Source organism: Enoplosus armatus, chromosome 7 (assembly GCF_043641665.1).
Source record: "Enoplosus armatus isolate fEnoArm2 chromosome 7, fEnoArm2.hap1, whole genome shotgun sequence".
Lineage (NCBI taxonomy): Eukaryota > Metazoa > Chordata > Actinopteri > Centrarchiformes > Enoplosidae > Enoplosus > Enoplosus armatus.
Window position 1 is genome coordinate 14,342,305 of NC_092186.1, and position 22,473 is coordinate 14,364,777.

General features: G+C 40.4%; 2 protein-coding genes across 3 annotated transcripts; both read right to left on the reverse strand.

Annotated features, from left to right (window-relative positions):
- Positions 1 to 152: 152 nt before the first annotated feature.
- On the reverse strand, positions 153 to 5,076 carry LOC139287405 (fizzy-related protein homolog). 2 transcript variants are annotated; one of them, XM_070908418.1, is made up of 14 exons: positions 4,940 to 5,076; positions 4,269 to 4,386; positions 4,065 to 4,193; positions 3,831 to 3,894; positions 3,594 to 3,724; positions 3,289 to 3,371; positions 2,988 to 3,171; positions 2,819 to 2,884; positions 2,627 to 2,729; positions 2,220 to 2,404; positions 1,898 to 2,131; positions 1,141 to 1,245; positions 955 to 1,047; positions 153 to 860 (listed from the first exon to the last, which is right to left on the reverse strand). In XM_070908418.1, the coding sequence occupies exons 2-14, from the start codon at positions 4,335 to 4,337 to the stop codon at positions 819 to 821; spliced, it is 1,488 nt and encodes a 495-aa protein (XP_070764519.1). In that variant the 5' UTR covers positions 4,338 to 4,386; positions 4,940 to 5,076; the 3' UTR covers positions 153 to 818. The 2 variants fall into 2 exon arrangements, with proteins under 2 accessions (XP_070764519.1, XP_070764520.1); XM_070908419.1 differs by lacking the exon at positions 4,940 to 5,076 and having other exon boundaries at positions 4,269 to 4,446.
- Positions 5,077 to 12,968: 7,892 nt separating this feature from the next.
- On the reverse strand, positions 12,969 to 17,849 carry rx1 (retinal homeobox gene 1). Its single transcript, XM_070909291.1, has 3 exons — positions 17,540 to 17,849; positions 14,513 to 14,766; positions 12,969 to 13,475 (listed from the first exon to the last, which is right to left on the reverse strand). The coding sequence occupies exons 1-3, from the start codon at positions 17,847 to 17,849 to the stop codon at positions 12,969 to 12,971; spliced, it is 1,071 nt and encodes a 356-aa protein (XP_070765392.1).
- Positions 17,850 to 22,473: the final 4,624 nt, after the last annotated feature.

Below are 22,473 nucleotides of genomic sequence, written 5' to 3' on the forward strand. Positions count from 1 at the left end.
CACTTATACTTTTTAAATTGTAATTTTAAGATGCATCATTACAAAATGTAATCTAACAACAAAAGTGCAACTCAACTAAATGAGGTCTAAAAAATAAATGGTAATAGTATTTGTAATACCAAAACGGAAATATACACCAAGTCAGACACGGGTTCTTCAGTTCCATCATCTTTTATTTGTTCCTTTACTACAAAGAATCAACCATGTAGTGTATGTCTAGATGCACAGCATTAGACTTTCTGTCCACAGGAGCAAAACTGCATTATTTCAGCCAACCACTCTTAACCTTAGTGCTCTAAGGATCATAGTAAATGTGGTGCACATACTGTAAAGGCCTTAGTAGGTGATTATGTTTAGTTTTAATGTTTTTGTCACAATATGTAATGGCATTTTTCTCCATTGAAGCCATTGCAGTTGCGATGGCTTTCACTGCAGCGTTAAATAAATAAGACCTGAGTTAAACAAAAACTAAAAATGCTCTCTCCACATTTCACAACAATGAAAATGGTATCACAATGTGTTTTAAAGGCCTATGATTTCTTCATTCCACTTATACATTTTTTTAAAAAGTAAAAAAACAAAAAACAACACTACATTCATAATGAGAGCACAAAAGTCAGAAAGAATCTCCCAAACAATTGTTAGCATGAAAAAAAACCTTGCTCAGTTGTTCCTGCTGCCATGTCCTCTGTAAAAAAAATTTCACAAGCTGCCTTAGCTTGCACTGTATGTCCTTAGCACCATGTTGATGAGCTATCCAGTGGAGACGCCAGGATCCACTCAAACTAGAGTTTTAGAGTTTTAATATTTGCTTAAAGTTACCGTATCCTGGTGAAGAGATTTAAAACTGATACGGATTCCTGAAACAAAATATGGAGAAATTTGGTTAATTGTTTTGCCGATTTGAGGGAGTCTGTAGTTACATTATGCTGTTCCCTAAAACTGCTTTCTCACCTTTGTTGACCTTGTTTTACTGAATACGTTCCAGAAGCGTAGGGTCTCATCTCCAGCTCCTGTCACTATCGCCTCACCATCCGGGGACATGGCCTAATATTTAAAATAAAATAATAACATAAGCTTTTCCATCAACATGACCAACAGCCTAATCACAGTCTCATCAGAAAGAAAACACTGACTGACCAGGTAGAGCACTCTGTAGGAGTGTCCTGTGAGTTTGGCAACCTGAGTCAGAGCTGGATATTTCCACACCAAGATCTGGTTCTGAGAGTAGCCATGAGTGCTCACCTGGAAAAAGAGGCAACAGTATAATTCAAAGGGGGGCTTTGTGTAATTCACTATTAATACATTATACCAAGTTCAGTTGGACACATTTTGTTATTACTGCAAACAAATAAGACCATCTTCTCAGTGATGGTCTTGTTTGTTGACAGACAGTTGTACTGTTCAGGCCTATGCACTGCCTCACAAGAGGTTTATTAAAAAACATTTAATTGAGGACACAGCACCCTATATGTTGTCTTAATGCTGAGAAACACTGGCACGAGATCGAGGCTACCAATTGCCTCAACCATGGTTGACTGAAATGAGCCAGTGTATCATAATTAACATGGATATACAATTCCTACTTCTTCCCCCTTGAACTTGTTTGTTAGTTTTAGGAAGAGGCAGTGTCAGTGAATTAGGCCGATTTGAAAGAAGGAGACTAATGTCAAAGTGAGAAATCTCTCTCTAATGTGAAACATTAAATAATTGATTGCATGTGTATTCCCCCCATTTACTAAAACACGACTAAATCATCACTGCCAACCTTTTTACAGGCATTGTGCTGATGCTTAAAAATATGCCATGTAGCACCTTAGTCTCAATGTAAGTGTTACCCTCATGACAATTGTTTCTGTATAACTTCATAAAATATAGCCTGACTGGAGTCACTTACCAGCTCATTAGCATGTTTGGACCAGGCCAGGTTGCAGACCTGAGAGCCGGTGTCCATGCACTGCAGCGGCTGTGAGGTCAGGGTGTTCCAAAATCGGATACAGCGGTCGGCAGTGCCGCCCCCAGAGGCCAGCAGGCCGTGCTGGTGGGGGGACCAGGCAATGGCTTTCACTGCAGCCAGGTGATCCATGTATGTTTGCACTGGGCTCAGGGAGGAGTGGTTCCAAACCAGCAGCTGAGATGACAAATAACAACCACATCAATGAATACAATGGGTAAATGCACAAAGACAGAAGCTAGTTTAACAACAATAACAACTGTACCTTGTTGTCGTTGCCACCAGAAGCGAGCAACTGATGGTCAGTGCTCCACTTTAAGCCACACACTTCCTGTCTGTGTCCCTGCAGCCGTCTCTCTGACTGGAGTGGAGGGGTCCGCACGTCTCTTTGAAGAATCATTCGATCGCGGCTTCCCGAAGACAACTGGTCTGCATTCCAAGCTAACGCTCCTGCAAACAAAGCAAAGCTTCATTTATGCATCGTCACACTCTCAACATTTGACTAAAATACATATCTGTCAGGAGACAACATCAGGAATGTCAATCATTAATTCAGCTTAAAGCTGATTGTTTCTAGTTCTTTTGTTTTTATTGTGACTTGAGTATTCCTGTATTCCTGTTAAGGCACTTTATAACCCATGTTCAGAGTTTAAACACGGCAGATGGTCTCACCAACTCTAGCTGTGTGTCCTTCCAGGGCAAAGAGTTTCTTCCCAGCACCAGCATCCCAGATCTGAACATAGCCTTTGTGAGTTCCCACTGCCACCAGGTTACCCTAAAAACATGAAGAATCCTTTCATTGACAAAAACTAACTGAAGTTCACCATGACAGTTTTCTGAAGGCAGTAAGCTGCATGTACTTACCCTTTCAGACCACCCAACTGATGTGACTGAGTCTCCCTCCACTGATAAATCACACAACCTTGTTACCTGAGGAAAAGACAATTCAGCCAGTGATTCACTGTGGCATAACATTACAAATATACATACCCATCAAACAATTCAAATTCATGTTCCAAACGCCCTACACTACCTGGCTGGTACAGGCACTCCACAGGTAAACACATGTACCCAGCCCGACACTGAGCACGTTGAGAGACGACCAGTCCACCAAGTTGAGGTAAAAGTCATCCTGCAGCTCTGGAGCATCCAGGACTTTAAAAGGGATCTTAGAGATCTTGCGAGTTGGCTTTCTTGGAGACCGCAGCAATTTCTGACTACAACAGGAAAAGTCAGACATTATGAAACCCTGATGCCAAAATGTACAGTTTCTTTGTTTGCAGTGTGATCAACAATAAAAGATCTAAAAACAAATTTTAAAAAAGTGCTTCTACCTTTTGTTGCTGACAGGGGATAGGGAGTAGGGGGAGATGTTGGTGCCATCATCTGGTGACGACCTCTTGGTATTGAGTGAATACTGCAAACAACACAAAGGCAGAAACCATCATATTCTCTACCACAGAATAACATAACAATAACATAAACCACTAAAGAAAAACTGTACACTGAATAGTGGAATTCTACTCCTCAATTTTGTTTTTTACCCCCCACTCAAGACTCTGTGTGTCTGTTCCGACGTTGTATGAACAATATGGTGTATATTTCACTACATAAGGAGTATGAGATTCAATGTTCATACAGTGAAGAGACTTCTCTTCTCTGGGGTTGATGGCTGTAGACGCCTGTCCTCTGTCTGGGGGTCCTGGATCTTTTCTATTCCTGCTCCCAGCAGCTCGTTCTTCAGTAAAGCAGAGTAGGCCAGCCCATCTGCTACGTGAACAAAAATATAATTTACACACGAGCACAAAACTACAATCTTATCTGCACATAAGCAAGTAATAGAATTGACAAAACAACATTTACAAAATCTATTTACCTTTGATATTATCAGAAGAGGCATCCTTTGTTTTTCTGTTCTGACTTGGTGACTTCTCATTTTCCTGAATATCACAAAAATGTCATTAATTTGAGACACAAACTTTTCTCAGACATAACATTCATACAGTAATCAACTTCACCCGAACACACAGTAACATTTAGACTCTTGTCATACACATGAATACTACATTTTTCTTCTTCCTCAACAATGTTACCCACAAAATGTTCATACATTGATCCTGTGGAAGTTGATATTCCAGTTTGCCCCCGCTCTGGTTGGAATGAATCTGTCTCCAAGTTTACTGGGTGAGGATAACGGGGAGCTGTTGGGTGTCCGACCGTGCAGATTCTGTGTCCGTTTCTGAAATAACAACATTTACATTGTTAAGGAAAAACAACTGACAGTGAAAAGTAGAAAAGTAAGAAAACAACTCACAACAGGGCTCAAGTTGTCATTCTGAATGTTGATTTGTCGGAGGAGGCGATGTTCATATTCTGGATCCATCCTAAACTGAAATCCTGATCCCACAGCCTCAGGCTGGGAGGCGAGAGAACTGACCAACGTACACACAAAAAAACATTTCAACAGTTCAATTGAAATGCTATTGTGATTGTATTTTGTGTATTTTTGTGCTTGTAATCTGTAAAGTATCCCATTATGCAGGGTTAGAAAGTTAGCCAAAATATTATGTATCCTGAAAATACTGATTTAAACCTGTAAAACCAGGTTGCATGTTGTTGATAGAAAATAGGCACTTTTTAAAGATATCTGTCAAACAGTTCACTTGCTGTGTTATAAACTAAATGATCATTAAACCATGTCATTTATTCAGTGTAATTTTAAACTCAGAGTTGATGCAAACCCAATGCTGGATTTGGAGGAAGAACAGATTAACTAATTCTTTTAATAACGTTACGTTATCACTATCTTTTCACCAGTTCAAAGACACGAATTACATTGTTAAGAGCCTTGGTCGTAGCTAAATGACATCAAATGGCTTCTTTATATTCAAGTTTGTAATAAAAAAGGAAAGCTAGCTAATGACAACTAGCGTTAGCTAATTTAGCTAGTGGCTAATCTAATCATATTTGCAATAGACAACATACATACAACAGCGACCAGTCCCTGAATATCACCACACACACGCCAGACAGGAACAACAATTCACGGAGATATCAGATGAATTGAAGCGCTATATCCAAAGTTATTCACACTCTCAGCTGTAATGTGGGTTAATTCAGTGTAGCTGAGGTGAAAATGACATTGCATTGTGGGATTTTTGTCACTCCGGTGACGTATGCCTCTCAAATCAAAACACGGAAATGCTGCATTTGTTGTCAGAGGGAGTTTTTAGAGCGAACTACTACGATCAGTGATGAAACATGTAGGGGTCTAATACAATAGTACAATATAACCGCTATCCAAAACTGTACTTTCCCACTTACTATATAAACGTAAATCTAACTGTAAAAGTCAGATAGATAGTTAGACAGATAGATCTCATCAAATTGGTGCTGTGTAAAGTAAAGTAATTCAACTACATGAATAATGTTAGGAACCTCTGATGCTTAATGCTTAAGTTGAATAGAAGTGAATAAGCATGATATTGTGTGTCAGTGTGGGTGTTTCCTATCATGTCCAAGTACCAAACATAGAGGGCGCGCTAGTTCTATTTTCAAACTCCCCAGACCCTGATGAAGACAGGACTGCGCTGCTGTAGACCTCACTGTACTTGCAGTGGTGGAAGAAGTAAGAAGTAAAAAGTCCTGCATTCAAAATCTTACTTAAGTAAAAGTCCAAAAGTATCAAGCATCAAGATTTAAAAGCACTCATTATGCCCAACAGCCCATTTCAGAATAATATATTACTGGATTATAGTTGGTGATGCATTGATGTGTTCATCACTTTAATGTTGCTGCTGGTAAAGGTGGGGCTAATTTGAATTACATTAAATACTGCTGGATAGATAACCTGTAATAATACATCATCATTTTTGATTTATTATTTTATTGATAATCTAAATCTGCAAAGTAACTAGTAACTAAAGTTATCAAATAAATATAGTGGAGTAGAAGTATAAAGTAGCATAAAATGGAGTACCTCAAAACTTGAGTAAAAGTACGTACATTTATATCGCACCACTGTGTCTTGTCTTGCTCCCCACCATCCTCACCTGCAGTTTGACAAACACACCTTCCTCTTACGCTACAATCAAAACACGGGATTTGAAATGTGGATCTCTGTGTGAGTTCAGGACATAAATAACAATAGCACATGCAAAAAATAAATAAACAAGATGAGTTAAGATCAACTTTAATGATTGCATGCAGGGAAATTCAAGTGTAGTAACAAAAGTAGTGACTAATATGATACGATGCCCGGAGAGATCCTCCATCTACTTCGTCAGACCATGTTGTCCAGTACAGAACAGGTTTCCTGTTGCTCAAGGACACCTCAATAAAGTGGATGCCTGCAGTCTGTGGGATTAAAGATTCACTCTACAGAACAGTTTAGGGGCTCATTATTTGTCCAAAATCCCAGTAAAACAGAGAGCAGTGAAATCACGACTGTTCTGCAGGCCTGTGATGAAATATTTGATAATCTAATCAGGCGTGAAGCCTGGTTTTGGTTCATGACAGTTCAGATGTATTTTTAGATCTGATGTCTCGCATGCCCTTCCTCCTATTTTAGATTATACTGCAACAGGATTATAAATTCACAGTGTGTGTGTTTGTTTACATGTCTTGTTCTCATCCAAACACACAGCTGAATGTACTCCTCTGTCTTCCATACAATAATGTAGTCTCTGCAGTGCTCTGCTAATGAGCGTGTAGCTATAACAAAAGACCGAGCACTGTGCCTTTAATGCTGGCAAGTGTAGTGATAATAATCACACACCGAGCGCACAGAGGGCCCCCTGTGAACTTCACTGTGTGCTTTCTGGTGAGTGAGCCAGTAGAAATTTACCACATCAGACACACAACATAGCTCTACAAGTGTGAAGGAAGCACCCCCCTTCTCTCTGTGTGTCTGTCTGTCTGTCTCTCACACAGACACACCCACACAACACTGGCGCCAACAAGCAAATCCCCCCTTCCACCCCCCTAACTGACCTCTAATTATGTCATGCGAAAAAGCTGTGTCCCATTGAAAAGCTCTCTTAATCAAACCCAATTAATTCCGCTATTTTCCCTTATTGTCCTTTGCAAGGAACGCGTCTTTCCAATAAGACTGTTAACTCCAGCCGTGCCCCTTTCAGATCTACTGGGGTGCAGGAGCGAAATAATAGACTGCACAATTAATCAATTAGTCATTAGGGACTCAGTAGTTCTTAATGAACACAGTAACTGTGTAGGAGAGGTGAGTTAGGGCTCATCTTTCTATCTGAAATTTAGTCAACAAACTATAACTTTGGAGGCTGACACCTTAATTTCTGTGACCTTCACAGTTAGACTTCAGAGGAAAACATGAAAATGTGCAAATGCCAGAATGGATCACCTTTATGATTTTCTTGCTTTATAATGCTATTGCTCTGCTCATACAGTTATCAGACTACCTGTAATTTCCTCACTTATTTGCAGAGTTGTTTTGGTTTTGTGGCTCAAGTCTCAAGTAAGTAAAGAAAATTGAGAGTTTCAAGTCTTTCAGAGTAACTTCCAAACACATCTAAAATCTCATTTAGCTCACACTTTAAAGACGTTGAGATTTTGTATATTAGAGAAGAACTCTATGGAAACTTTTTTCATGTTGACCTGCTGCTGCTCAAGTCACTGGATGTTGACCATTAAAATGACACGGCGTTTGAATAAAGCCGCGTTAGTAGTAGCAGTTGTAGTCGTTCCAATGCAAAGGCCTAATAATTAAATATTCAAGCTGTGAGGCTACGCAAGTCATGTCTGGTGCTGTGATATACAATATATATTTTTACTGAAATTTGTTTTGTTGTTTTTTGGTCAAAGTTTTTTATTCTGAAGTCAGGTCAAATCTATGGGCAGTCAAGTCTCAAGTCAAGTATCAAGTCTCTTTGCTGACTGAAGCCATGGGTTGCAGTCAAATAGCTAAGTAGAAGTAGACTTTGAATTTCGAATATTTACAACATATGTGTGTCCACAAGGAAGAACGAATCTCCATACTCAAGTCTCAATATCTCTGTTTCTATGTACTTGTTTTGCTTCTCCTACTTGCAGGTGAATACCTTATGAGAGGCAAAAGGGTTTTATTGATTATGTTTCAACAGTAATCACTTCATCATTGTGTGAAGAGACAGATTGATGTTCAGATTTACTGTCTCAAGTAACAGGTCAGGAGGATTAGAGGCTGTGTTCCTGTGCCTCACCACCGCAAGACTCAGGATTTTTTTGGCCATCTTGTGATCTATTGTTCGACATCAAGCAGTATGTGGACAGATTGATTTTTAGTGCAATCCAGATGTCCAGTTTTGGGTGAGCACATATGTGATGCTGTCACAAAATAGATGCATCAGCCAGAGACAATGTTAACAGCACATGGTAGTCTGTACTTTTGGCACTCCCTGTCCAAGTGTTCAATAAGTGTAGAGAAGTTCAGAGACTTAGTGAGAGGTAAGATAGAGAGTAATTTACAGAAATAGAAGGTAAAATCTTATTTGGCTCACATTTGAATACATGTAATTTATGGTAGAGAAGAACTCTCCACCAGAACTTTTTTTTTTCCATGTTGATCTGCTGCTGCTCTTTTTCCCATGCTTTTCTTTGTGCCACTCACTCCGACTAAACGCATGCCTACCCCGGCCCCTGGCTGTGGCTATAGCCCCGACCCGGCCCCAGCTGAGCAGTGCCAAGCTGTCCAGCAGTTAGTTAGTGTCTGTTCAGGCTCGGCTCGGCCCGGCCCGGCCCGGGTACTAATCCTCGGGGCTGTCAGAGGACCCCGCTCTGAACTCATCCTGCAACACAGGAAAACGCTCTAATTGGGGGATTTTCTACATCATTAACTCTGATGAGCAGCCATCCCACCCTCCTTCCCCTCTTCCTCTCCACTCTTACTCCCTCCGTCTCTCCCTCGCTCTCTCTCTCACTCCCACACTTTTCTCCTGCTTAATCTCTTTCTTAATGTTTCTCTCTTTCCTTTCTCCCACTCTGACTTCCTCACATTCTCTGTCTCTCCTTTCATCCTTTCTTGTCCAAAACATTTTTTTTGCCCTTTTCATCCATTCAGCGTAATGTTTGTTCAGCTCTGAACAGGCCTATGAGAACATAATGAGATGTGATCCGATAAACAAAAATCAACATGTGAAAGTAGTGAAAGTGCTATAAATCTCTCTCATCTTTCTTGTGTACTTGTTATGCTTTATACGGAATGAAATGCAAGTTGTGTGATTCCTGAGATTTGAGCTCAAATAATTTCAGATTTCTTTCTTTACAGATCAACTTCTGTCTCATGATTCATAACTGTTTTACTTTTGTTCCATACCAACAACTAGCCACAGTCTGTGCCTCTCATATAGTATGATTGCATTTGAGTTATTGAACCAAGCATCCCAAAAACACAAGGTCATTCAACAAAACTTATTGCTGTTCTGAAGGATTTCCAGAATCCTCAAAGACTCTTCAAAACATTTGGATAAAAAGATATTCTGTCCACTGCACAAACCAGTTTCCCAAATTGCAACAGATTTTTCCTAATCTGGATAACCCGAAAAGAGATACAGTCCTTGCTGTTTTTGTTAACCCCCCAGAAAATATTAACATACAACAAAATATTGGAAAAAACATTAATAAATACTTATATAACTGATAATAATTTTTGATTGTGGCATTGTAAAAATTGAGCTTCACCTCCAGCTTTCGTCTTGTTGGAAAAAGAGGCACAATTTGGAAATGGGTTAAAAATATTTTTTATTCTGCAACAGATGGAATATTTTTTCATCCAAATGGTTAAACCAATCTTTGAGGATTCTGGAAATGAGTTCAGAACAGCAGTAAATGTTGTTAAATGACCGTCTGGGTTGTTAAAAGATCAACAAGTATTTATTTTTCGGAAAATCAGTTGCTGGAATGTAATGGTTATTCATGAGAGGCACAAACCAACAACACACCTCTGGAGTGTAATGCAGCATCTGATCACTTCAGGACATGTAAAAAAAAAATAAATTCTCTGTTACATCCACTGGCCTACCCATATGGCCCTGCAAGTGAGGTCCATCCAGGCCCCCATCTGTCCAAGAAAGTGATTCACACGCTGAGGAGGCCAGCTAGCACGGCGGCACCGGTCCCTCTGTGAACATGTGTTGCAGCGGCTGAGCCGGCCGGCCTGCCTGCCTGCCTAGGGGCAATTAGGGAGTCGGGCCCTGCGGTCAGAGGCCCCCCTAGGAAGCCCTGATTGATTGGAGTCTCATCTTCCTAACAGGCTGGCATCCTGCCACCAAACCATGGAACAGCAGAGAGGATTGGGAGGGGTAAAAAACAGAGAAAGAGCTCTAATATGACAGAGAGAGACGAGGCACAAGTGTTAGAGGAAAAGAAAGGAAAATGTCTCTGCCCATGTATGTCAGATGATAACGATTATACTGTAGTAATCTTGGATTGCTCTTTAGACTTACTGAGGTAAAAAGAAAAAACAGTGACTGTGTGGGAACGAGTGCACAGGTCAACATGAAAGCACTGCAGTGAGAAAGTGGAGATACGTATTCTATCAAACTATATTTATTTTCAGTAGATCCTCATTCTTTCCAGAACATGGACATCAATGATGCAGACAAAATCAAAAAGAAAGAAAACAATGATATTACTAGGACAGATATAACTAGGACATGAAAGAAACAAAACAGCCATACAGGAAAAATATCCTGGACATATTCACATAAAAAAAACTAAAACTGTCAAACTTCTAGTGCATTTTTGTCTGTTATCTAACCTTTGGCTTGTTCTTGGTCCAAAATCACATTTATGTAGCATCCTAAAGAAGCTCTTAATGTGCAGTAATCCTCTATGGAATGAGGTCCTGGCATTGTCCAGTCGGGAGTGTAAACATCACTAACCAACAACATTAAAAAACATTACGAGGGCAGATGACAAGCAGCAGATGTGAAACTGTACTTTTCCCTCTCTGAGCATTACAACTATGGGTTTTAAAACGAACCAGAAGTGACTTAATATTGTTCTTTCTGTAGTCAGTGTGGATGCATACATGACTTAATGTCAGCGCAACAGCACAATCATATTAAAGTGAAATATCACACCATAGAATGGGCTGTTATGGGCAAAATGAGTCTCCTTTTTAAAAAAAAATATAAACAATAAAAAGGAGTCTGAAATTGCACTTTAACGTGAAGGATTTTCTCTCCCTCTTGTTCCATAACAAAGTCACAAAAGGTTAACATATGAGCTTACCATGCAGCTTTTCTGCCTTCAGTTATGTGAGATGCTACCTGTAGATGCTTGTTAACATGTCTCAGTACCAAATACAAATCTATTTAAACATATTGTGGTTAGCTTCTTCTCTGCCTTTGAGACAATTAGAGCTTGACTCTATAACAGATGGTAAAAGACCAATATTGTGTCACTAATGACCATAGCAGCTACAATCCATGTTTCTCCTCCTTTGATTGAGAAAGGAAAAAAAAAACTTCCATGACAAAATGGTTACAAGGGCCTATTTAGTGCAGCCCGAGACCGTCCCCCCTCCCCTTCAATTTCAGACAAAGAGGATACACTTGGATCAATTGTGCCGAACAAAGACCAAACTATGTGGGGTGACGCATCACACAGGGCTCTTTCTGCTGCCCTGCACGTACACGCAGCCACCCAACACTGAGCTGCCAACAGGTTTTCTCCTCCAACAGCCACTCAAGCAAAAAGAGGGTTACTCCGCTCAATAGCCTGTTTTTCTTTCTTTTATACTTACTTCCTTTCCTTCCTCCCTTCCTTCCTTCCTTCCTTCCTTAAAGCATCTTGGTACAAATCAGAAAATAATTATTTTTGGTATATTCTCCTTTTATATTCCTGGTCCATTTAGAAGGTGCTATCACATCTCTGACTCTAGTACACTCTCCCACCAAACAATGATGTATTTTACAGTTTTTGATCCCATAAGTGAGAGATCCTCCTCTCCTTGTATATTGAAAACCATGACAGTAAGCCTCACCGGTCCTCAGCTGTCATCTTCCTCCAGTCACACCAGCGCATCTATGCTACAGGTTCAAATACCTAAACTGGGCAGCCAGTAAGTAGCAACATAAACCATGCTAAAATTGGGAGATCAGCTTAAAACCAGTTACACAGCTTATATAAATCAACATGTTAGTGAGATGTACATTTACAGTCAAAGTCAGAAACATTGTTATGTGTCTTTATGCCTTGATTTTTGAAGCTGCTCTCACATTAAACTGAGACTGGACTTTCATTCACAAAGTACTCAGAGACTCTGATTAGCTGACCCATGAAAATGCTACAATTGGATTAATTAGTAAAAACACAAACTTAGTGAAAAAATGGGAAAAGGAAAGAATGAATGAACAGCTGAATGTGGGATGTTTAGTCTGACTCCATTTTTGACGGTTGACAGAAATAACGTGAAGTGATTAGAACATTTTCATGTCAACATGCTTTAATTCCCAGTTCATGAACAGCTGCCGTCTGATACGAGCTGTCACAAGGGACCTATAAACATCTCTGGGCATTAAACACAATTTTGCCTTTAAAACGTGCCTGTAAAGACTCTATGGCTGGTTATAAAAAGTGACTGATAAGGAAAGAAATTTCCTTGCTCCTGGGGTGCAAGTTGCGATCAGAGCAATGATCACCAAGAAGACATTTGCTTTTACAGCACCCAAGGCAACGCTAAACACTTAGAGATGGGAGGGGGAACAGATGTCTGGTAATTGGTGGTTTAAAATTAACAAGTTAACAAGACTGTAGAGTTCACTTGTCTGCTTCATGTCCTTGAGATGAGGAAAAATTTAAAAAGAAAGTCCAAAGAAAGTCCTAAAGTCTTCAGTGTTCACAGGTCAAAATCCATTTCCTTTGCTCCGTCGGTAACAGACATGTCACTGCCATGTTTTCCAACATTTTACTCAATGTCTGTTAACCTGAACCCCAAGAAACAACTTCAGCATCTCCCTTTCCCAATGTCATTCACGTGGACTGCCAGGTTTGTTAGTCACATGGGTTGCCAGGTCTTGTCCATAGACTGGATGTGTTCCTTGGCTTTCATTCTCAGTGCAGCGATACTCGAGCTGCGCTGGTCGACGTCCTCAAGAGGGTATTTATCAGGGTACGGTGCCGGGCACTGGTAGGGAGGAGGAGCCATACTCTGCATCCCTTGGCCCATGGACGGATGAGGATGAGAATGAGGATGAGGATGAGAGTGAGGATGAGGAGGATGAGGAGGATGAGGAGTGGAGTTGAGGAAGCTGTGGCTGGGGTAGCTGGGCTGGAGGCCCTGAGCTGGACCCATGAAGCCCGGGATGCTGTGGACCGGTGTAGCGCTGGACAGGGGAGAGGACAGCCAGGGGTCCAAGGGGAGGGAGTTGGTCATCGGACCCATGCTGGTGTGAACTGGTGCTGGGCGGTTGAAGGACAGCATGGGTGAGTCGTGGAGCTTCATGGTGCTGGCGTCCATCTTTTCCTGCCGGCGCCATTTAGCTCTGCGGTTCTGGAACCAGACCTGGGGGACAAAATCATCACACTTTCAGGCAGATAATTTGCTGTTTATACATTGGAAAAATAATAACGTATCTCAAGTTCATCTGAATAAGAAATTGTTCTCCATTAACACAGCCCTTCAAAATCACAGCACAATGAGCATCTCAACCCAACACTCACAGAAACACTGTTCAAACTAAAGTTATTTAAACTGAAATGTCAAAAACCTACAGGTGCAGGTATGGTGAGTTCATCATCACATTCGCAGCACTAACTAAACTTTTCTTGAAAAGCTGAGCATTAATGTTCATTGTGGATAATTTCATTATTAAAGTCCACTTACTGGAAATCTTACCACATGACAGAAATCCTATATTTAGGTCACATGATAACAACTGAATAATCTCTAGGACAACTGAGCAAACTTCAACCACTGATGAAGGCCATGAGAAAAAGCTCCTGAAATTTCCAGTAAGGACATTGTGCTAAGAATTAGTTGTCCAATTCCTTGAATATTCTTTGCCCTTACCTTCAACCTCCCGCTGCTGAAACCAGCTGCTTCATGTCAACCTTAAAGGTGTCATTTTTTGTCTTAAGTTTGGCCCTTTTGTTCCTCCAAAAAAGCCACTGTCCTGTTTAAAGACTGCTCCTTCTTGTCCTTACAACTCTGTATGACCTTTGGCATTGTGCGTTTTAACATACACACACCCCGCTTATGTAACTATCTGGTACAATCTCCTTACCTGAATACTGACAAGCCAAGGGCCAGAGGCTTGGCGTGCTTATGTTGTCCTCAAGAGCACCTCAGCATTTGGAAACACACCATTTTTCTTATGGCGAACTGTCAGCTTGTGATGTGGTTGTCTAACTATTCTACTGCTGGAATGTATTAAGGAACGACCCGACACAAGAGAAAACATGAACATGAACTCTGCAGACCGTGAATACGTGCCTGGCTTTATCAATGATAAAACTGACTCAAGGTGCACATTTCTGATGTCTGTGAAGTTGACTGCTACAACTATAGACCTGTTTGGACAGACTCATGTTGTTGCCCACCTGAACTCGGACCTCCGGAAGGTTCACCTTCATGGCGAGCTCCTCGCGGCTGTACACGTCCGGGTAGTGGGACTTCTCGAAGGCACGCTCCAGCTCATGCAGCTGGTAGGTGGTGAAGGTGGTGCGGTTGCGCCTGTGCTTCTTCTTAGGCTGATCGTCCTTGCATGGCTCTGGAGAATTGCCTTCGTCACTCTCTACACTCTTCCTCAGCTCGTTCAGTTCCTCATCACACTTGTTTGTGAACAAGCCAGAATCTATTCAACACACACACACAAGAGAAGTAAATCAATGAATAGAAAATCACAGTTTTTCATTTGAAAATTGTGATTATTATTATAAACAATATGTTAGAAATATGATCTCAAATTTAGAAGAAAAACAAGAGCAGAATGGTGCGTTGAAATGAAGAATGTAGTGCCCACTTTCCAGTAGAGCAGACATTAGTTTGACACCTGCAACAATAGGCTACTGTAGGTCAGTGAAGCAAGCAATCCCCTGAACTTCAATGAAGCTCAAAAACATTCCTAATCGGATTTAGAAGAAGTTGTTTCCAGTGTTTATCTTCTCCAGAGGTAAACCGTCCTCAAAAGAGATGTTTGGAAACAAGCGTGTTGCCTTTCTTTTTATGGACTGAATTGTCACAATCACATTGTTGTTTCCACTGCATCACAATCACGATCAGATCAGTTGCTCTTGTGAAGCAGCTACTCCAGCAGAGTTTATGTCTGCCAAGGATCAGACCTGAATTAGATAATACATCATTCAGGTTGTGTTGGATAAGCTGCCAATCACATAAAGTAGGTTAAATTGACTTTTAAATACTTTCCTGGCAGACCTATTAGAAGTGCAATTTCGGCATCTAAGTGGAAAGAAAGAATCACAATATCTAATATTTTTGGGTGACCTGGGTGAGGCACGTTGTGAACACAACATTGACATATCATCACCTTTTAAGCTGATATGGTGAACTTGTCAGCAAACAGTTGTTTAATTACACATCCAGCAGTTACGGAGCAACATCATCATACACCACCTGTAAGTCCATTCTCTATTCTATCTGACTCTTTAGCTGCTAAATGCTCCACTGTGTTTGATGTTGAACAGGTACAGCTGGCTTTTTTTTTGTTAAAAACAGCTTCCTGCTGCTGCTGAAACCAATGTCATGAGACATTCACATTCACACATTGTTTACAATTAGTTTACAGCTGCTTTAATTTACAGTTTTTAATGTCAAATGAGCGTTTGTAAAGTCAAGAATAAACCCTCGCGCTTAACTACTGTCGTCCACCTGTCACTGCTTCAGCTGACAGTGAACAAATGTAAATGTGAGCGTGTTTCTGTGACTGAGGCGTGTTGATGGAGATGACGGAGGGGGTCATTGTGGTCTTTCAACTGGCAAACGGGAGCAGAGGCAAAGGCAAAGCAGGATTTTTTGGGGGGTTCATTTATCCACCTCTCATTAAGCAGCTATGACAAAGGCCAGGCTCTGACAAAGGCAGAGGTCAGGTCTGGTTCAGTGACCAGCTCTTGGCCTGTCAGACCATCACAGCCGCTGGTCTGAAGGCTGCCCACTGTTTATCAGCCAGCAGAACATCTCAGCACAGAGAGGAGGGGGCAACTGACACCGAACACAGAAAAGTTGCTCATTCAGGGGGAACTGGGCTGACTTCACAGGATAGTTACATACAAAAGAGTGATGTCATTGGTGTTGATGTACGTTAATCAAGAGAAACGAATGTCCTCCTGGATTCGGCGACTGAATTTGAATCACTTTCAGGACAAGGTATATCTGTCTCCAGTTCATTTGTGTTTCTGCCACAAAATCACCAAACCACCTGCCAGATCCTGCACATGAAAATAGCTTCAGATTAAACGTGATGAATTTGATTCTGAGACAGAACGATAACAATAACACCCGAATGAACTACTGTACAATCTAATCTGCGCTGAAGAGAAGATTAGGGGAATTCCACAAGGGGATGGGATTGGGTTTGGGGACATAAACCCCCTACACCATCTTGTTCTGTGATTTATCTCTCAATCTCAGCCCACACCATTCACACAGTTAATGCAACAGGCTCCACATGCTGCTCCAAGACATAAGATCCAATGGTCCTAAAACTGCCTCTTTTAAAATAGGTCAGATTTCTAATTATCACTCGCCTCCGTCTGTCAAACAATCGTTCAAATAATTAAACAAAAAGGTAGGTCTCATGTGTTATAAACACAGAAGAATGGGACCCATTTCAACACTTTGTCTCTTCATTTCAGAGTGCTGAATAATTAATGTGATATTATAGAACAATTATGCTCTATTGTTTGGTTAATTAGATTCTTTATCATTGCCATTGCAGTTTTTAAACTTACAGTGCAGATTTGACAACATACAAAAAACAAACATTATATTTATTAATAAATGTTTTGTAGAATCTCCTTTTAAGTGTCTATTTGTGTCAGAAACAGTATTTGAAATTATAAGGTTTAGAAGCGTGTCTTTTGAGTGCATGCTGTGCCTGTTATATATGCTGTTTGATACGCTGCCTTATCTTATGAAAAGCTTCAAAGAGTAAACATGACTTTATACTGTTAGCTGGTCAAGGTTCACAGTATAAACTCATATTTAGGCTTTGAAGTTTTTCATTAGATCATAAGTTCTTTCTGGCTCTTCAATAAGTTTTGTTTGGACCATGAAACACTGAATCTGGTTTGGTGGTCAGATAACTTTCTGGTCTTTCTGGTCTTCATGGTATCCTAACTTCAGTGCAGCAAAATCAATTCTTTCTTATCTAATTCAAATTTTTGAAACACTGAACCCAGAGCTCATACTTATCCAGCCCTCCAAGACCAGAGATGCTGCTGTATAATCAATATCCTTGACTATCTCATATGTTTTGATGATTCATAAACTTTATCCTCAATAACAAACTCAAAACTCTGAAACCAAAACACTACTGATACCCGGTGGTGTGAAACTAAGTGCTCCAAAAGGGGACACTACTGTCGACCACCATCAGCAGCTTGACTCACCATGGTACTGCTGCTGCTGCTCTGTGCCGCCATTCCTCAGAGAGGAAAGGTGCCCGCTGTAGGTCGGGTGTGGTGAGGGCTCCTGCTGCTTCCCAGGCTCTGCCAGGCCATCTATGTCCACTTTATGGGGCCGTGGAGCCCCTGCAGGGCTGAGCAGGGGGTCCTGGTCTTTACTGAAACCTAGAATAACATCGATGCTGTGGACGCGGCCCCCGGCAGCGACGCCCCCACCTTTCCCCATTTCGTGGAAGTTGCTGGGTGAGAGGCAGCTGTCATCCACCATGCTCATGGTATCCAGTGATAAATGCATTAGAGCGTCGGGGCACTGACCTGGGTCTGGGGTCAGAGGAAAGGAGTTTGAGTGACGGGCTAAAGGTACAGTTGTAGGTGAGAGATCACCTGGTTACCTTGGATGATCTTCTGTACATCCTTCCATCTAAACCAGTTTATCCTCTGCAGTCACAGGAGGTCGAGAGCCTAAATTAGACTCTGAGAGCTACACTGACGAGTGTGCTGATGGACACTAATGTCACACAAGTTACTTCTTAATCCAGACGTTTGACCTCTTTTTATGAATGATCAGCACTAATGACCCTACAGTGTTGATTGTGAATATGAATTAACTGCAATTTTTTACATTTACATTCAATTTCCATTTTTACAAAACAAAGACAACCCTACACAGATTTAAGTCAAAGCCTCTCTATTGGAATAAAAAACACACGTCTTATCATTCTACTGATAATGTTGCCTCCCATTACTTTACATACTGTTAACTCATTGATTATTGATGTCAATATTATGTTAGATAAGTACAGATTGTAAGTGTAGCAATGATCCACATCTTTAAAGAGCAACAAACCATTTCCAGGAACTACATTGTTTCTATAAAGCAATCAGTTCATTGACAGGTTATATAATCTTGGATGAAGTAATGCATGTTGCTGAAGAACAAATGAGGTTTATGTATCGGAAAAGATACTTCTGCAAAAAAGGTGGGAAAAGGGGGAATGCAGATGAAAAAAGAGCCTTTTGGCCAAATCTGTGACATCCAGTACATCACAATGACTTTAATTAATATGCACTGTCCTCCATAAAGAAATAATAAATAAAGTAAGTTAAGTAACTTTACTGGACTGTAATTGGTGCGCAAAATTGATTCTGTATTCTTTCATCTATTATTTATGTTATAAATCAAGCAAATTTCAGGTACTCACACGAAGAAGAGCAGGAATGTGTGGAGTTTATTCGTTTCAAGAGCACCAGCGTGCATCCCAAGATTTACCAACTGATCACACCACTATCTTTTTGGACCCAAAGTTTCAGGCACTTGCTTAACAAGCAACACAGTTGAAATTGAGTGTCACTGAAAGCCATAAAACGAGACCATGATAGAGCTTACCTTTTGGAAGTCAATATGTGGAACTGTTAAAGTTGCTGATGCCAGTGCTCCACCTGTTCCTCTCAGCAGCTCACCCTCCAATTTCACTCTTCCCAGATCCGCAATGTGCAGCGCTCGCAGTTACTCAGCCGGCTTTGCTCACCTTGCATCTCTCTCTAAACAATTTCTCTATGTAGCAAACAAGTCCTGACAGAAACACTCAAATAAGGTGCAACTAAATAAAGCCACCCAGTGCAAAGAGCGCTCAACAACTGAGTTCAGACGCCATGCACTCCAGCTCAGAGAGGAGAGTGGAAGAGGAGAAAGACAGAGAGGGAGAGGTGGACAAAGCTGAGGGGGCGTAGGAGGTGAAACGAGGGGATTAAGAGAGGGTTATTAATTGGAATCCTTCCCCTTTAAGAGTGATTGGCAGCTGTTTTCTGCTCAAGTAATTGTTTTAAATGTCATTTCCATTCACCCCCACAGGAGGAGGCCCAGGCTAATGAAGCCTGGACAAGACTTTCTTTCATAAATGTATTGTTTTAAAGACAAAAGACCCACTGAAAGTTTTCACTAAGCTCACCCTGCCCCCCATTATGTGGAACTACATGAAAAAAGGAAACTTTGAAATGATGATGTGGTAAAAAACTACTATCAGCATAAAGACTATCTTCATGAAACAAGCTGATGTTGATGCTGACAGAATGATTTTTTCTCAAAGAAGTGTCAGAGATAAATAATAATATTCCATCAAAACCATAATGTTTATTTAATTTATTAAAATGAATTTTAGATTGTCTTAAATTTCCCCAAAATATTACATTTTCTGTGAAATTCCTGCATGTGATCTGTCTTTGTTTGGTCTAATCTGACATCCTGGTGCAAGGACAAATACATTTATTTTACTGTACTAAATTAAAAAATTGCTTTGCTAATATCTCATTAATTAATCATTAAAACATTTTTTTAACAAGCCCCTTATAGTTATTAGCTCTTTTAAGCAAATTTTAGTTAAACTGGAACAATAATTACTTCTACACAGGACACTATGTAACAAATATAATTTACGTCTAATTACAACATTTTCATTGGTTGATTTGGAAGAAAACAGTTTTACAGTTATAATAAATTAAGATGAACTTGTTATTGTTTGTAAGTATTCTCTGTTTACTTGTTCTGCGTACTGTATATTTCTTTTACATGAATGTGGTTTTCCTGTTACAAGAACAATAAAAGTTTAATAACAACGAACATACTGTATGATATGTATAATATATACATACTAAAATATTGTATGTTGTGCATACACTATATGAGATTTATCTTGCACTCAATTCCTTTCAGATAGTTAAGTAGAATGTAATGTATAGCTTCAGTCACAATTACACAGTGTGTTTGTGGTTTGAGATAGCTTTACAAGATGCTCATACAAGCATTATTAACTACAGTTGGGTTACAGTTATGAAAGCCACTACCAATAGCAATGTTTTTAAAATCAAATCGGTGAGAGTTAATATTTCATTCTGATGTTAATTCTCTTCAAAATTCATCATTTAGAAATAAACCAAAACAATCAGTAATTTCCTAGAAATTCTTCTCAGAACTAAAATGCCTCTGAAACACTGCAGCAACACTGTTTACATCATAACTCAGTTGGGCACAAATGGAAGAAACTTCCGTCATATAAATTCACCAAGCCTGTGTAATGGTCAGAAAGGCTATAGGGAACATTTTTTTAAAAATAATTTAAAAAAGAATTGAACAACTAAATTAATACATGAAATATGTTATATTAGCGTTATGATGGTGTCAGATAACCCTGTTGGCCCAGTAGAGGAGATGGTAACAAACAGTAAATTGGACACTTTCAGGTTGGTGGCTCATTCAGTGCAGCAGCCCAGTCATTGAAAAGTGGGCCGGGCTACATGGATTGTACAGTAAAATTCCCTTTGTGGAGGTGCAGTATTTCAAGGCCTTTAATGGGAGGCTTCTTAACATGTCCCTTTAGTTTTAAAGCTCCTTTTGACAATGAGATGACACCACGATATGATGATAATAAACAGACTCCTAAAGGTTGTGATGCTTCTTGTTGACTGGAAACAAAAGCCTTTAATGTCTAAAACAGAGTACGAACTGGCTCATTATCACCACAGAGTCAGTTTGTGGCACTGAATACTTACTACTACAGTTGTGTCTTTGTGTACTGGAGCACAAAAGTGTCTGCTGGCAGCTTAAAATCAGTGGAGACTGCAGAGTTCAAAGCTGATTCTGGTTTAGTGTCACAGAAATCAGCCACGTCTCTAAAGACGCTAAAGAGATTGTGACCTGTGACCACAAACATATCTAAAGCTGAAGTTAGAGAAACATCTATTTAAAAACAGTCAACTGATTCAGTTTCAGTTTTTACTACTTGGAGAATGTGCACATGACATTTTTATTAAAACAACCTTAATTTTATTGTTCAGCCCTCTGTTGTAGAAGACTGATAAATGTACCTTGAACCTTGAATGTAAAACAGAGTCTGCTGAGAACAAAAAGGAAGAAGATAAAAAAAAGTGGAGGTTTTAAATGATAAATGCTCAGAAATAAAATGTAAAGTGGGTTCTTTGGGTCAGGCAATCCAAGATTGCCCTTAATGTACTGTACATGCCTACTTTAGAGTTTCAATTAACTAGCAATAAACTCACACTGTGCAGTCAAAGTGTTGCTCGAACCCACAGAACTTTATTTTAAATCCTAGTGGAGATCCCAAAGCTTCCACAGACACCAGATATATCAGGCTGGAAACATGCATAAAGTGATATATATATATATATGAACATTTCCAGAACAGGATGACAACAGAAGTTACTGAAGTTACCCCACAGCTTGCAGAGAAAGACAAACCTCTCAGAGACTTACTCTCAAAGAAGAACCACTGGTTCTAGGGATTTGACCAAGACAAAGCTTTTAACAGCCTGAAGGACGAGCTATCACACACACCTGTGTTAGCCCTGTATGATCCAAGCAATGACATCAAAGTGTCAGCAGACGCGTCTTTGTTGCTTCATGTTCTCTCTCACCAGTTGAACAGCGATACGATCAGTTGGAGAAAGAGGCTCTGGGGCTCACATGGGCCTGCGAACGATTGAGAGACTTTCTCATAGGCAGGCACTTTGAACTGGAGACCGACCACAAACCGCTGTTGAGCCTCCTGGGGGCTCAAGCTTTGGACACCTTAACCCCACGGATCCAGCATTTCAGGATGAGACTTATGAGATACTCCTACTCGATCTCTAATGTCCCTGGAAAGAACCTGTGGGAGGCAGACACACTATCACGTGCACCACTGCAGACAGACACATCGAATGCAGACAAGGAGTTCATGGAGAGCAAAAACATCTATGTGGATAGCATCATGGAAAATGCTTCCTACATAGACAGTCTGAGAGAGCATCTCAAAGCAGACAGTATGTGCTCCAAGGTCATGAAAATGTGTCAGGAAGGTACATTAAAGCTGTACTGGGCAGAGCATGCCTACCTCACCGTGCATGATGGTCTCCTGTTGAAGGAG

Excerpts from the sequence above, each read along its gene's own strand:
- LOC139287405 (XM_070908418.1), bottom strand. The coding sequence starts at position 4,337 with ATGGATCCAGAATATGAACATCGCCTCCTCCGACAAATCAACATTCAG. Across the intron at positions 3,725-3,830 it reads CTCTTCTGATAATATCAAAG|CAGATGGGCTGGCCTACTCT; the intron begins GTAAATAGATTT and ends TTGTTCACGTAG. Across the intron at positions 2,405-2,626 it reads AGGACACACAGCTAGAGTTG|GAGCGTTAGCTTGGAATGCA; the intron begins GTGAGACCATCT and ends CTTTGTTTGCAG.
- rx1 (XM_070909291.1), bottom strand. The coding sequence starts at position 17,849 with ATGCATTTATCACTGGATACCATGAGCATGGTGGATGACAGCTGCCTC. Across the intron at positions 14,767-17,539 it reads GCAGCAGCAGCAGTACCATG|ATTCTGGCTTGTTCACAAAC; the intron begins GTGAGTCAAGCT and ends TGTGTTGAATAG. Across the intron at positions 13,476-14,512 it reads TTCCGGAGGTCCGAGTTCAG|GTCTGGTTCCAGAACCGCAG; the intron begins GTGGGCAACAAC and ends TTTGTCCCCCAG.